At 43.0% G+C, this 15,796-nt stretch overlaps 1 protein-coding gene across 2 annotated transcripts in view; it reads left to right on the forward strand.

Moving 5' to 3' along the window:
- CD83 (CD83 molecule) overlaps positions 1 to 15,796 on the forward strand; it is a 197,843-nt gene that overhangs the window by 115,026 nt on the left and 67,021 nt on the right. For both annotated transcript variants that reach the window (XM_074398465.1, XM_010338030.3), the window contains exon 2: positions 10,584 to 10,737. In XM_074398465.1, the coding sequence (XP_074254566.1) occupies positions 10,636 to 10,737 (102 nt within the window). In that variant the 5' untranslated portion in view covers positions 10,584 to 10,635. The remainder of the gene's footprint in view (positions 1 to 10,583; positions 10,738 to 15,796) is intronic.

Consider the following 15,796-nt stretch of genomic DNA (forward strand, 5'->3'; position numbering starts at 1 on the left):
GGCCTCAAATGCTAGAACAGGGAGAAGGAGATATCTCTGTCCATCTATGCCCACATTATAGATTCATATATGCACATCTAAGGGAGAGTGATTCTTACTTAACAGCAACACAAGTTACACCTGAAAGCCCCTGTGCTCCCTTTCCCTTACTACCAGCATCATGGTTAGACTGCTGGGCTGAGTGGATAGGCATGGAGAATGGGTGGCAGAGAATGCCGGATTACCAAACAGTGCAGGGCAGGAGAGATGAATGAGGGGAGCTGAAATGGACCAACCGGCAGCTCGTGAGGCACAGAAACACTTTCCGGATGTCAAAGCCGGGCTCAAGCTGCTTCTCCTGGGGAGCCTCCAAATCCAGAGGCATGATGCCCGCACATCACACTGATCTATCTGCTGCTATCAGGAGGGGCATGGGGACCAAAGCTGTCAAGAAGCTCATGAATCTAATTGTTGCCCAGAGTGAAGCAGCAGACTTGGGAACTTGAGTCCGCACTTTGATTCGCCATTGCTCATGCAGACGGGACTCAGTCTGTTTCCTAGAAGGACGCTCAGGGAAGCCTGGCTTCCCTTCTCTACCATACATCCCGGCTTTCTTCACACTTAGACGGGGATCTGGTGAACATCTGCAATGATAAGATGATGCCCTCTTTTCTGTCAATCCTCGGCTCTCCTAGGTTTCGCAGGGAGGCAGAGCTAAGAAAGCGTGTGTAGATTGTGGTCATCTGGGTGATCTCTTGCACAGGACTGTACACAAACACATGCACACAAATGGTAGGAAGCGAAGGGGCTCCATTTTGCTAGAGCAAACAACACCTCTCTGTACAGTTGCTCTGCTGGCCAGGCAGTGAATGGGTCTGCCACACAGTGAGAAGGATCTAACCATCGTCTTTGTTTGCATGCCTCCTGCTGTTGCGGCACCTGTTCAGGGGACCCTGGGGGCTTTCCATCCTTGTACTCATAATCCTGCAGATTTGAGCTATGGACTATGCTCATTTCCCCCGCTTTGGCTTCATGTAGTTTTTATTTGACGTGTGGAGGAATTAGAGAGTGCCATGTAGCTGTACAGGGTGAACATCAGCTCATTAAATTTTCCAAGAACCGGACAGTCCGTGAAGATTAATTATTGGCTCTGCCTTTTCTGTGCTATGTCATTAGGCAGACATCTCTGTTGCTCTGAGACGTTAACACAAATACTTAATTAAAGCTAACCTTGACTCTGTTTGGAGGCTATTCCAGTAGCTTCCAGCTTCTCAAAACACAGACGACACTTCACTGAGTGAGCTCAGGAAGGTCCCAGAGAAGCACTAGGGAAGAAATCGAGGGTGGAGTCAGGGAGCTGGAACTCTGCCTGGGGAAAGGGTGGTACTGTCCATCTCAACTGGGGTGCCTATAACTCCCATGCAGCGTTCCTCCCCAGAAACGTCAGGAGAGCCTAGAACCCGTACTTGTTAACAGGCATGGTGGTTTCAAAGGAAGACATAATCCCCAGAAAACCTACGGCATTGAATTCAAATGGATTTCTTTCTGCTATGCTATTATTCAGTTAACTAAACACAGACATCTGCACATCAGGAAGTGAAAATGTACATTTTTGGAACACTAGGATTTGAAATACTCAAAGCCAACCATTATCTGTATTTGGGCCTGGTTGATTGGATGGGGTGGCATGTCTTTCTGTTTTTGCTTTTTAGTAGAACAGGCAGTGTCTTTCACACGAGTTATTTGTAAAATGTCTGGGGGGAGAAAAAGCTGTTCAAAATGGTGGCTTGGTTCCAAGGCTAGCCCATAATGCTTCTTTAACACACGCAGTGCTGTGCTGCATGGCTGGTCCTTTGCTGGTCTACTGGAAACACATCCTACATCCTTTGTTTTGTATCAGTGGCAGCCTCTGAACACTGGAAAGGGTTATCCCTGACCCATTTACCCCTACTGGGGCCACACATTCCAGGTGCGAATGAATGGACTGGATTACGTCGAGTCCACGTCTTTCACCCACTCTTTGAGCATATAGCCAGTTCCAGCCACTGTACTAGAAGGTAAGGATACTGAGCTGAATAAACTGGGTTGCTACCTTGAAGGAGCTCATGGGTTGGTGAAAAAGGTAGATGAGGCTGGGTACAGTGGTTCACACTTATAATCCCAGCACTTTGGGAGGCCGAGGCAGATGGATTACCTGTGGTCGGGAGTTTGAGACCAGCCTGACCAACATGGAGAAACCCGTTTCTACTAAAAATACAAAATTAGTCAGGGTGGTGGCACATGCCTATAATCCCAGCTACTCGGGAGGCTGAGGCAGGAGAATCACTTGAACCCAGGAGGTAGAGTTTGCAGTGAGCCGAGACCACACCATTGCTGAGATAGTGCCATTGCACTCCAGCTTGGTCAACAAGATTGAAACTCTGTCTCAAAAGAAAAGAAAAGAAAAAGGTAGATGAGTAAACCAGTTGTTTCATTGCAGTGTGGGGCTCAAGCTGCTTTGGGAGCACAGAAGGGATCATGTCCACAAAGATGTTCCTGATTAGAAAAAAGAAATCAAGGCCAGGCGCGGGGGCTCATACCTGTAATCCCACCATTTTGGGAGGCCGAGGTGGGCAGATCATGAGGTCAGGAGTTGAAGACCTGTTCAAGCCATGGTGAAACCCTGTTTCTACTAAAAATACCAAAATTAGCCAGGCATGGTTGTGTGTGCCTGTAATCCCAGCTAATCAGGAGACTAAGACAGGAGAATCACTTGAACTCAGGAGGCGGAGGTTGCAGTGAGCCAAGATCGTGCTACTGCACTCCAGCCAGGGCAACAGAGGGAGACTCCATCTCAAGAAAAAAAAAAAAAACGAAAGAAAGAAAGAGATGGCTGCATAATATTCCATGGTGTATATGTACATTTTCCCTCTCCATTCTATCATTGATGGGCATTTGGGTTGTTTCCAACATGGATGAACCTGGAAACCATCATTCTCAGCAAACTGACACAAGAGCAGAAAATCAAACACCGCATGTTCTCACTCATAGGTGGGTGTTGAACAATGAGAACACATGGACACAGGGAGGGGAGCACTACACACTGGGGTCCGTTGGGGGGAAATGGGGGAGGGATGGGGGGTGGGGAGGTGGGAAGAGATAGCATGGGGAGAAATGACAGATACAGGTGAGGGGAAGGAAGGCAGCAAACCACACTGCCATGTGTGTACCTATGCAACAATCTTGCATGTTCTTTACATGTACCCCAAAACCTAAAATGCAATAAAAAAAAAAAAAGAAAGAAAGAGAAAATCCAAGTAGAGAATGAGGCAGCAATACCAAAACAGCAGTTCTTTCATGGGTGTAACTAATCAAATAATAATTTAAAGAACTGTGAGTTTGCACAACACTTTACATGCATTCAAATGGATTGGATCCTCACACCAGCTATGAAAGAAAGGTAGCATTTATATTTGTATGAGCCAATGTGTTTAGCATTCATTAATTGAGTGCCCACTGTGTGCTGGCACTGTGCTAGGCTCTGGGAGAGCTGTGAACAGAGCCAGCTCCCTGTACCTTGCCCTCTAGTAGGAGGCCAAGCCATCCTCAGTTGGTGTGACTTCTTTGTGATCATACAGCTAGTTAGGGAGGCAACAGCTGGTACTGGGCCTTCTGTGCAATCGGCTTTTCCACCTATAACTCACCTACTACATTGAGAACACATTTTTCTGACACTTTTTTTTTTTCTATTGAGATGGAGTTTCGCTCTTGTTACCCAGGCTGGAGTGCAATGGCGCGATCTCGGCTCACCACAACCTCCGCCTCCTGGGTTCAGGCAATTCTCCTTCCTCAGCCTCCTGAGTAGCTGGGATTACAGGCACGTGCCACCATGCCCAGCTAATTTTTTGTATTTTTAGTAGAGACGGGGTTTCACTGTGTTGACCAGGATAGTCTCGATCTCTTGACCTCGTGATCCACCCACCTCGGCCTCCCAAAGTGCTGGGATTACAGGCATGAGCCACCGTGCCCGGCTACTTTTCTGACACTTTTTCCAGCACCCCCAGATAACTCTGCTTGTTCTATTAGCAACAATGACACCAGCAAGCAGAGGTTGTCACTAGGCATGCAATAATGTGAGATTTCAGCAGTGCTTAAACTAGGGAACGTTTTAGATGCCAGAGCAATGGTGTACAGGAATGAAAGAGGTGGGGGAAATAAATCCCACGAAGGAAAGAGAACATTTCCCCTTATACCCAGCTCATATTGAAACTTTGGAAATGACTGAGTTAAGCCAGCCCACCATGTGCCTTAGTATAGCTTGTTCCATCTCTGGCTGTTGTCTGGCATTTTTTAACAATCATAGACATTTTCAGGATATATTAAGTCATTTTTATTTTGGTGGTTCATATATAGCCGAAGTTGGCAGGATTGGCTTACTTTGCCTTTGTTGGAGCTCCACACAAAGTGGTACACTGATAAATGTCTGTTCCACAACTGGCTTTCTAGGAAAAAAAAAGGCAAATACATAAGCACATACACTTGTCATAAATTTTACTGCTATAAAGTTGTGTAGCACACAATTCACAAGTAAGTGTAAAGTAGACAAGACTCTTGATTGTAAATTTTAATAGCCAGTTGATTCTTAGAAAAGGCTTTTGTTGATTTCTGCTGAACTGTTGTATCCATAGTCAACCTGTGGTTGTGATTCAACCATGATTTGACAAAAATCAAGCTATGAACTAATGTTTGATTACTATACCATTCAGCAAAGTCACTCAAGGCATTAACAAATGACTGTATTCTTTTTTTTTTTTTTGAGATGGAGCCTTGCCTTGTCACCGAGACTGGAGTGCAGTAGCATGATTTCAGCTCACTGCAACCTCCGCCTCCGGGGTTCAAGTCATTCTCCTGCCTGAGCCTCCTGAGTAACTGAGACTATAGGTGCCCACCACCATGCCCAGCTAATTTTTGTATTTTTAGTAGAGACAGGGTTTCACCATATTGGCCAGGCTGGTCTCAAACTCCTGACCTTGTGATCTGCTGCCTCAGCCTCCCAAAGTGCTGGGATTATAGGCGTGAGCCAACATGCCCAGCCATGAGTGTAGTTCTAACATGAATGCTGGTGGATGTTTTTGTTTACTCTGAATGAACAGAAAGGAAACCATGAAGATGTGGAAACTTCATTCATTAGTCAATATGAGTGATGGCACTGAATTAGATCATCAATATTTTTGAATCAGATGTCCCAGTATTTTTGAATACTGGAAGAATATTTCCTCAATTCTACTCACAGCCTAGCAGCCACAGACCCACTTTTAAGTTTTATGACATACTTTTACATTTAATCCGTATCATTAACATTTATGTCACCTTTTTAAGTACGGACAAGCAACAAAAAAGGAAGCCCTGATTTTTAGTGTTCGCCATTTTTGGTGGTGTAAATACTCCTAGCATGGCTGATTTCAGGCTACCATTGTGACATTACTGAACACATTGACGGGAAGAGAGGTGCATACATATCATTATGTAGGATTTTGACAATACAGGTCTAATAGAAGAAAATAATTCTCAGAGAGTAGCTAATAGCAAAATATGGCAAAATTATTTGAAAGAGATATTTTGAGTATTTATGACTTTCATTTTTATTTTTTTATTTTTTTGAGATGGAGTTTCTCTCTTGTTGCCCAGGCTGGAGTGCCATGGCCCAATCTCAGCTCACTGCAACCTCTGCCTCCCGGGTTCCAGCAATTCTCCTGCCTCAGCCTTCCGAGTAACTGAGATTACAGGAATGCCCCACCATGCCCAGCTAATTATATGTTTTTAGTAGAGACAGGGTTTCTCCATGTTGGTCAGGCTGGTCTTGAACTCCTGACCTCAGGTGATCTGCCCACCTCAGCCTCCCAAAGTGCTGGGATTACAGGCGTGAGCCACTGTGGCTGGCATCACCTTTATTTTTAATATAATTTAATTGAAATTTTATATAATTTACTTTATAACAATAGCTGTATTTAACAACCAGCCTGCAAAATCCTGAAAATTCAACAATCTGCTCCCGTGGACTAATACAAACTGGCTCCAGCACCCCACTACTGTCTGTATGTCACTCCCATTTAAGTGGAGAAGATTAGTTTTTTTATAAAGTGCTGTGACACTTGCCTTCTAAAATGAAACTTATAGCCAGGCATGGTGGCTCATGCCTGTAATCCCAACATGTTGGGAGGCCAACGTGAGTGGATCATGAGGTTAGGAGTTCAAGATCAGCCTGGTCAACATGGTGAAACCCTGTCTCTCCTAAAAATACAAAAATTACCCGGGTGTGGCAGCACGCACCTGTAATCCCAACTAGTTGGGAGGTTGAGGCAGGAGAATTGCTTGAACGAAGGAGGCGGAAGGTGCAGTGAGCCGAGATTATGCCACTGCACTCCAGCCTGGGCAACAGAGCAAGACTCCATCTCGAAAAAATAATCATAAAATAAAATGAAACATATAAACAGGTGCTCAATATATGTATGTTAGATGAATGAATTTAGAAGAATATTTGTGCTAATCAAAGCATGCTCTTGATTTTTAAGAAATCATAAACCTGAATGTGGAATAACTGCATTTGAACTGGCAAATACTGTGCTTGCTCTAATGAGCCTCTTTTCTCAGCTACAGTGTGATTTTCCACCCTTCTAAAGACACAGCTTGAATTTTGAAACTAGGTCCCTACAGTTTGATCCTATCTTGTTTGACTTGGAAGAATAACTCATAACAAAGCTGATTTTTAAAATATTGGTAAGTTCCTTAAGACTCTGAGTGTGATGTCTGCTCAGGTGAGCACCTGCTAATTAGCTAGCTGGGATCTGGTCCTTGGGGGACTTGTCTCACCAGCTGCTTCAGATTGTTTACACTGTTGAGACACTCACCTTTATCCCTGCAGTTAATTAGGGGTGGAGCCTTTGCAGTCTTGCCTTTAATTCACAAATGACAAACACATTTCCCCTCAGCACGCTCCTCTCTGCAGTGTTATTCCGTAAGTGATCTGTTTGTGGGTTACAGAAGGCAAGCCTAGAGCTGTATTGAAGTCACTGCTTTGCAGGCACAGAATAAGGAAGCCATCTATCGGAGGAGCAGGGACCTATGGCACGACTGTTCTGTCTTTCATTTAGTCTCACTCACTCAAATAATTAATAAATAAGCACCAAGTGCCCACCTGGAATCTGAGCAGTGTGATTATTATTAATTTTTTTGGAAACAGAGTCTCGCCTTGTCACCCTTGAGTGCAGTGGCATGATCCCAGCTCCCTGAAGCCTCAACCTCCTAGGCTCAAGCAATCCTCCTGCCTCAGCCTTCTGAGTAGCTGGGCCTACAGGTGTGCACCCACCACACTTGGCTAATTTTTTGTATTTTTTTTTTAATAGAGATGAAGTTTAACCACGTTGCTTAGGCTGGTTTTGTACTTGTGGCCCAAGTGATCCGTCCACCTCAGCCTCTCAAAAATACTGGAATTACAGGCATGAGTCACTGTGCCCAGCTGTAAATTCTTAATATTTAACAAACTTCATTGACTTTACAGATGCAAAGCATAATCATGACTGACTGTAGAAGACAGTAATGAAATACAGATGTAAAGACAAAAGGAAAACATCCATAATTCACCCTCAAAGATGTTCTCACTAAGTCTTCCAGACTTTTTAGTGTGTCTATAACGTAAAGCTGCAAAATTGGGACCACACTTAATATAAGGTTGTGGGTTTTTTAACTTAAAGATATATAATGAAAAAAAATTACTTAAAAACTTTAAAAAAATGTATTTCAGCGACAAAGTCTTGCTCTGTCTCCCAGGCTGGAGTGCAGTGGCATTGTCGTTACTCACTGTAACCTCTTACTTCCGGGTTCAAGCTATCCTGCCTCAGCCTCCTGACTACCTGGGACTGCAGGTGTGAGCCACTGAGACCTGTTAAGAGTTACTTTTAGTTAGTCCAAGGAGGAGACAAAGGGTTTAGACTAATTGTCTTGAAGGGAAATGAAGTGACCCTTTCCGTAATCCTGTCCACTCTGGAAAGGCAGTGCTGCTGCCGAAGGAAGAGAGTGGCCGCCGCAAGCCGTTCTGCGTAGAATACCTGTTCATGAAATGAGGTAATTGAGGCCTTGGAATCTTGTCATTGTTTTCTTGTGGTGTCAATTGGATTAGATCCTTTAATTTTGGAAATTAGACTGTTGTTAATTAATGCATGTTTCTGTAGTTGCTTCCTTTAGCTTAGTGGTAAAAAAAAATTTTTTTTTAATGCAAGGTTGCGGTATTACCTGTGCTAAGAAGAAACAGAATAGAGCTTTCGCAGCAATACTGCCTTTAAAATAGAGGGAGCAACGGTCTCCTGGGACCCAACCAGGAGAAGAGGCAGCAAGGTCAGAAGAGTTCTCTGAACAACTCTCCATCTAACGCTGGAGACCTGTAGGCATCGCGGCCTCCTTTTGTCTCTGAGAAAGTTATGGAGATGCTAAGATTAGGTTCTGAGCTCAGCTGTTGATAAACAAATACGTAGAGGCAGGCAGGCAGCCTGGGTGGGGTGGGAGTGGGCTCCTTCCGGGAAGCTGGAGAGCAGCAGGGAGGAGGCATGCTCTCCCCCGCTTCCCTCCACTGCCCTTCCCCCAGAGGTCATAGCCCACACCCACTATCACCTGTAGCCCAGGCTTCTCCCTCCTCTGAGCCACAGACACTCTTGGCCAGCTTCTCAGGTGGCAGTTCTACCTGATGTTCCCCGATTCCCTTCACACTGAATGACAAAGGGGAGCTCATTGCTACCCCACACCATCAACTCCCCTTCTGCTCCTCTTCCTGGGTCCTTGGGGACCGTGTTCTTACCCCTCAAGTCTGTGGGTCTCCTTTTTTTCTTTTTTAAACTATCTCTATAGTCTGTCTCCACTGTCTGCCCCACTGCCACTGGCTTGAGTCAGGCCCTCATGATTTCTCACCTGTATTAGCACAATCTCCTCCTTTGAAGACAGTGTCCCTGTCTCCAGCCTGGCCCCTCATAGTCATCCTTGTCCTGGTGAGCTGGCTACAGTCTTGCTACTGCACATGGGGTCCCTGGACTGGCTGCTTCAGCATCACCTGGAAACGTGTCAGGAATGAAGAATCACCGGCCCTATGTTCCCAATCAGTGAGGGTCCTGACTGAAGATGAAAACCCCATTGATTTGAATAAGGAAAATTTGGTATAACGAATGAGCAAATGGATAAATAAATTGTATCCACTTATGCAATGGAAACTTATTCAGGAAACAATATGAATGAATCCCAAGGGCATGATGCCAAATGAAACACTGAAGTCTCAAAAGGTTATAGGCAGTATGAGTCTATTTATAGGACATTCTAGAAAAGGCAAAACTTGAGGACCAAGTTCAAGGATTTCCAGGGGCCAGGAGGGAGAGGATTTTGTTACAAAGTGACAACATGAAGGAATTTTGGGGATGTGAAAGTGCTGTGTATTCTCATTCTGAGGTTGGGTACACTTGTCTACATTTGTATTAAAACTCATGGAACTGGCTGGGCGCAGTGGCTCACGCCTGTAATCCCAGCACCTTGGGAGGCTGAGGTGGGTGGATCACCCGAGGTTGGGAGTTCGAGCCCAGCCTGACCAGTATGGAGAAACCCCATCTCTACTAAAAATAAAAAAAACTAGCCAGGTGTGGTGGCACATGCCTGTAATCCCGGCTACTCGGGATGCTGAGGAAGCAGGATCACTTGAACCCAGGAGGCAGAGGTTGTGGTGAGCCGAGATCGGGTGATTGCACTCCAGCCTGGGCAACAAGAGTAAAACTCTGTCAACAAACAAACAAACAAAAACTCATAGAACTGTACATCAAAGAAAGCCAAGTGGACTACATGTAAATTAAAAATAAATATAGTAATGCATTATAAACCATTGAATAAAATCAGAAACCATGAGTTCATATTGATAAAACTAAGCAAATATAAAATATCTTCCCCCAAACACTACAAAGCAGGGAAATATTAAGTTTACAGTGAAGAAACCTGGGCAACCCACTTTAATGGAGTGACTAAAGGTAACGTCATCAGTAACGTACTAAGTAGAGTAATTTGCCCTCCAGTGAGATGCAACATGAAGATCACAGTCAGGGCAAGCTTCATGGACTTATGCGGTAGCACAGGACCCAGTGCTCAGAAGGGGCATATGCTTAGTTTAATGCTCTGCTGTTGTTTTCTTGAAATTCTTTTTTTTTGAGACAAATTCTTGCCCTGTCGCCTAGGCAGGAGTACAATGGTGCAATCTTGGCTCACTGCAACCTCAGCCTCCCAGGTTCAAGCAATTCTCCTGCCTCAGCCTCCTGAGTAGCTGGGATTACAGGTGCATGCCACCACACCGGCTAATTTTTGTATTTTAGTAGAGAAGGGGTTTCACCATGTTGGCCAGCCTGGTCTCAAACTCTCAAAAGACCTCATGATCCACCCGTCTCAGCCTCCCAAAGTGCTGGGATTACAGGTGAGAGCCACCATGCCCAGACTGAAATTCTTAATTGTTTAATGAGGGGTCGGTCTACATTTTCATTTTGCAGTGACCCCTGTGTGTATGTAGCTGGATCTGAACACAGTATCCTTTCTGTGATTTTTCCTGCCAGAGATGTATAACCTGAATTTGATCATGGCAAAACATCAGCCGAAGCCAAATTAATGGGCATTTTACAAAATCAGTTGCTTGGACTCTTCACAAGTGTCAAACTCATGAACGTCACTGAAAGACTGAGGAGCTGTTTCATGTTGGAGGATGCTAAGGTAACATGACAAGAAACTGCAATGCAGGTTTCTGTATTGGGTCCTTTGGCAACAAAAAGTGTTGTTGGGACAACTCATGAAACTTGACTGGGGCCTGAAGATGAGGTAGCAGGAATGTACCGGAGTCAACTTTTCTATCCTGATGGTTGAATTGTGATTATGTAGGAGAATGTCCTTGTTTGTAGAACTTCCAAACTTAAATATTTAAGGGTGATGAGGCATCACGTGGGTGTCTTACACTCTAATTGTTCAGGGCAGACATTCTTTGTGTTCTTTTTGCAACTTTTCATGAAGTTTGAGGTTATTTCAAATAAGAAAGAGTGATGGGGAGGGAACAGAGTGATGGGGGAGAGGGAAGGCTTCTCTAATAAGGTGACATTTGACCAAGACCTGAATGAAGTGAAGGAGCAAGTCTCTGAGTATCTGGAGGAAGAACATTCCGGGCAGAGGGAGCAGAATGGCACGAGGTCTGTGAGGAGGACATATGCCTGAAGTGTTTTGAGAAATAGCCAGGAGGCTGGGGGGCTCATGCAGAGACACAGAATGAGAAAGTGGTAGCAGGTGAGGTCAGGGAGGTAACAGGGACCAAATGAAGTTCCAGCAAGGATGTTTGGTTTTGTTCTCTGTGCTGGGAGACACTGGAGGGTTGGCCAGAGGAGCGACATGACACAACTTGTATTTTACAAGGATCACTGTGGCTGCTGTGTGGAAAATAGATGGCAGAGAGGCAGGGGTGGAAGCAAGGACACCAGTTGGAAGACTATGGGAATAATTCACTTTCTGGTAGGGCTGCAGAAACCTTCAGAAAGGCTGTGAAGAGCCACTGCCGACCCACAGCACAGAGCACTGGGCTCTGCCCCAGCAGCAGTGATGCCATCTGACCACTCCTGCATCCTCTGCCCATCTTCCCCTGGAGGCCTACCAAGAGGTGTCCGTCACAGAAGCTGCTCATGAAGGGGCAATTCTGATCATGACTTGCTAGGAAGGTTGAAGAGCCAGCTGGTTGCATTGTTAATCAAATTTTTCTTTATTTGGCACAATGCTAAAGTGTCTTTTTAAATGAGTGATCATAGAACCAAAGACAAGCTCAGGGAGAAATATTGTAACTGTCAGATCTTGTCTTATTGCCTGGAGCTGTCTGGCAACTTCAAGTGCTTTTGTCCTGTGCAGTTTGCCTTGTCAAGGCCCTTGAATGAAAGGGTCTTAAGGTTTTATCTGATCCCACCCAACAACAAAGAAAATATTTGATCATTGACCTCTGATTTTTGGACCCAGAGGGACCTTGGTGAAAAATGATTCCAGTCCCCTGTTTTCCTCGATCTATCAGATGAGTGATAATTTAAAATTTAGTTGGTTTTGTTTTGCTCCAAACTTATCCTCGTGAAGTTCCAATGATGGAAAGATTTGGACTTAGGTGCTAGGAGTTGTGTTCAACTTTCTTCTTGGAACATCCAGTGAAAGTCTTAAGGATGTATCTAAAAGACAATTTCACATCTTTTTTATGTTTGGACAAGAATGTTGCTTTAATCTATTATATGATTCTTTTCAAACATAAATAGATGCTTATGGTATGCTATGTAAAACACACATTTTAAAAATCCAAGAGCAGGCTTACACTTGAAGAGCAACATTTAAAAAATGTTTCTTCCCTGACTTTAATAAATGCATATCTATTGTAAAGTGCATTTCCATTGTCATTCTAAGCCCCTGAGATAGTTAATCCCCAGTGTACAAAGCAGAGACCCAGCTTGGTTAGAGGATGATTTGCTTTAGGTCGGAGACAAAGCCGGTGACCTTGGCAATGAAGCAGCTAGTTAAGAGTTGAGTGATTTCCAGGTCAGCACACAAGAGCTCTGATCACTGATTTTGCTGGCTTGATAGTGACTGAACTGGTTCTTATTCAGCCCATAGTACCTGTTCTTAAATTCACTGAGAAGGGTGGTTTATGTTCAAATTTTGTTTGAAAAGATTTATACCATTTAGAGGGTAGAGATAAAAAATGATCTCCTTCCTTAACTTTTAGGATTATAATTCTAGGGAAGATGAAGCATCATTTAATTCTAAAAACACAACAAAAAATATGTAAGCTTTAATATAATATAATAGCATTGCCATAAATTTAATCCTTCAAACAATTTACAAAAAATGTTAGGCATTGCTATGGTCTATATGCGGTCTATATGTGACCCTCAAAATTCATGTGTTGAAACTTAATCATCAATGAAATAGTACTAAGAGGTGGGGCCTCTAAGAAGTGATTAAATCATGAATAGATTAGTGCTCTGATAAAAAGAAATTGAAGGGAGCATTCTAGTAGTGCCTTTATGCCCTTTTCACACCTTCCACCATGTGAGGATACAGCAAGAGGTCCCACACCAGACACCAGTTGCAAGTGCCTTGATCTTGGACCCCCCAGTCTTCAGAACTATAAGAAACAAATTTCTCTTATGAATTATCCAGTCTCAGATATTTTGTTATGGCAGCACAAATAGATCAAGACAGGCATGCTGTAATGTGATATGTCAAAATTGGAGTAGCTCTGTCAAAAATTACGGAGATTTCTTGTGGCTATAACCTATGTTTGTGCCTTATTTCCTGAAACCATTCATAGATCTACTTACTTGGATCCCATACTTCCAATACATTTTGTTACCTTAATAGACTGAATAAGAAAAATAGAAATATCTGGATTTTGAGTGTATTCACCATGTGACCTTAGGTTTCTATGGCTTTGAATATTCTCATTGGTGGGTCTAATTCTCATCTATAGGTTACTGCCTTTTGTGGTCTGAATAGTTTTCCCCTAAATTCATATGTTAAAGTCCTAACCCCACAACCTCAGAATGTAACTGTATTTGGAGATAAGGTCTTTAAATAGGTAATTAAGTTACAAGAAGATCTTCAGGGTGGTTCCTAGTTCAACATGACCAGTGTCCTTATAAGAAAAGGACATAGATATGTACATGCATAGAGGAGAGACCATGTGAAGATACTGGAAGAAGATAGCCATCTATAAGCCAAGGAGAGAATCTTTGGAATGAAACCAACCAACCCTGATCTCGGACTTCAAGCCATCAAAACTGTTAGGAAACACGTTTCTGTTGTTTCAGCCAACTGGTATGTGGTACTTTGTTATGGAAGCCCTCATAGATGAATACAGATTTGGGTACTGGGAGTGGGGTACTGATATAACAAATACTAAAAAATTCAAAGTAGCTTTGGAACTGGGAAAGGCTAGAAGAGTTTCGAGGGCATATTAGAAAAACCTAGTTGCTCAAAGAGCCTGTTGATAGAAATATGGACATTAAATATGCTTCTGGTGAGGTCGTACATGGAAATGAGGAACATGTTTTGGGCACTGGAGGAAAGATGATCCTTGTTATACAGTGGCAAAGAACTTAGTTGCATTGTGTTCTAGTGTTTTGTGGAAGGTAAAACTCGTAAGAGAAACTTGGGTATTTAGCTGAGGAAATCCCTAAGCAAAGTGTTGAAAGTGTGGCCTCGTTTCTCTTTACCACTTATGGCAAAATGTGAGAGTGCAGAGTTAAGTTGAAGAAGAAAGTGTTAAGCAAAAAGGAACCAGAAATTGAAGGCTTGGAAAATTCTCAGCTATGTATATTGCAATACATGAAGAGTTGAGTTAAAAGAATGTCTTTAGAGTGGTCCCTACTCCAATATGACCAGTGTTATACAGTATTGAATAACAATACTGTCTTTTATGTTACAGGGTAGCTATAACGATCAAATGTAATAAGTTATATATGTATAGTAAGATCTTGGTAAAGTAGAAATTGTTCTACAAAGATAAGATGCAACAAAGATAAGATGAGGCTTAGAGCATTACAGTCTCAATCCAGCTCTCTTTCTAATAAACATTATCTCATGCCAAAGACTTCTAGACCTCCAGCAAATCAGATCAATAAGAATTTAATTAAATACTCTTAATAGCACATGAATAGATACAATAAGGTGGCCAGTATAGTAGTTAATGCCTGTAATCTCAGCACTTTGGGAGGCCAAGACAGAAGGATTGCTTGAGGCCAGGAGTTTAAGACCAGCCTGGGCAATATAGAGAGATCCTATCTCTACAACACATAACAAAATAAAAAAAATTAGTTAGGTATGGTGATATGCACCTGTAGTCCCAGCTACATGGGAGCCTGAGGTGGCAAGATCACTTAAGCCTCAGAGTTTGAGGCTGCAGTGAGCTATGATTGTCATTGCACTCCAGCCTGGGCAATGGGGTCTCAAAATGAGGAATAGAAAATAAGCAGAAGGCACAATCTTTCCTCCATAGTATCTAGAAAACAAAAAATAAACATGTATCTCAACTAATAAACTACACAGCAATCTTGGGATAATAAGTTTTCAGCTTTTCACATTAATTAATTGGTTAACCTCTAAAGCAAGTTGATATTATTCCTAACATCTTTTGGGAAAATGACAAAAACAATTTCAATTTAGAATCTTACAAGCTTGTATTCCTTTTTGTTAGTTTGGCACAGTCACATTTTTTTTTTCTTTATAACTTCTATTATTCTCTTGGAAGAGCCAGGTTTTCAACTCAGAGGCTGACATCACAGTCTGTAGCTCCTGCCAAACATAAAAGTTTTCTGATGGAGAGTATTTGTAAATTTGGCCACTGATTTAATTAAAAACATTTCCAGGAAGTGTAAAAGACAAGGTTGTTAGATCTTTACTTGCAATTGTGAAGCAGTCTAGAAACTTGAGCGATGATGTCTACCTTTGGTACAACTTTTTAGGAAGCTCAAAGCATGGAATCTCCTGAGAGTGGAAATCTTTCATCCTTTCCCTCCTTGTTCAACCTCACCATTGCTTTTGGGGTTAAAATTCTGTCTTCCCCTAGTCACAGGGGTAAAAACTTTCACAAAATAAGTAATAATAATTTTAAAATAATGGAGGGAGACCAAACAGAGCTCTGGTCACTGGCATGCCGGCATGCCGGCTCACACCTGTAATCCCAACACTTTGGGAGGCTAAGGCAGGAGGATCACCTGAGGTCAGGAGTTCAAGATCAGCCCAGCCAATATGGTGAAAC

Source organism: Saimiri boliviensis, chromosome 4, assembly GCF_048565385.1.
Source record: "Saimiri boliviensis isolate mSaiBol1 chromosome 4, mSaiBol1.pri, whole genome shotgun sequence".
Taxonomy (NCBI): Eukaryota; Metazoa; Chordata; class Mammalia; order Primates; family Cebidae; genus Saimiri; species Saimiri boliviensis.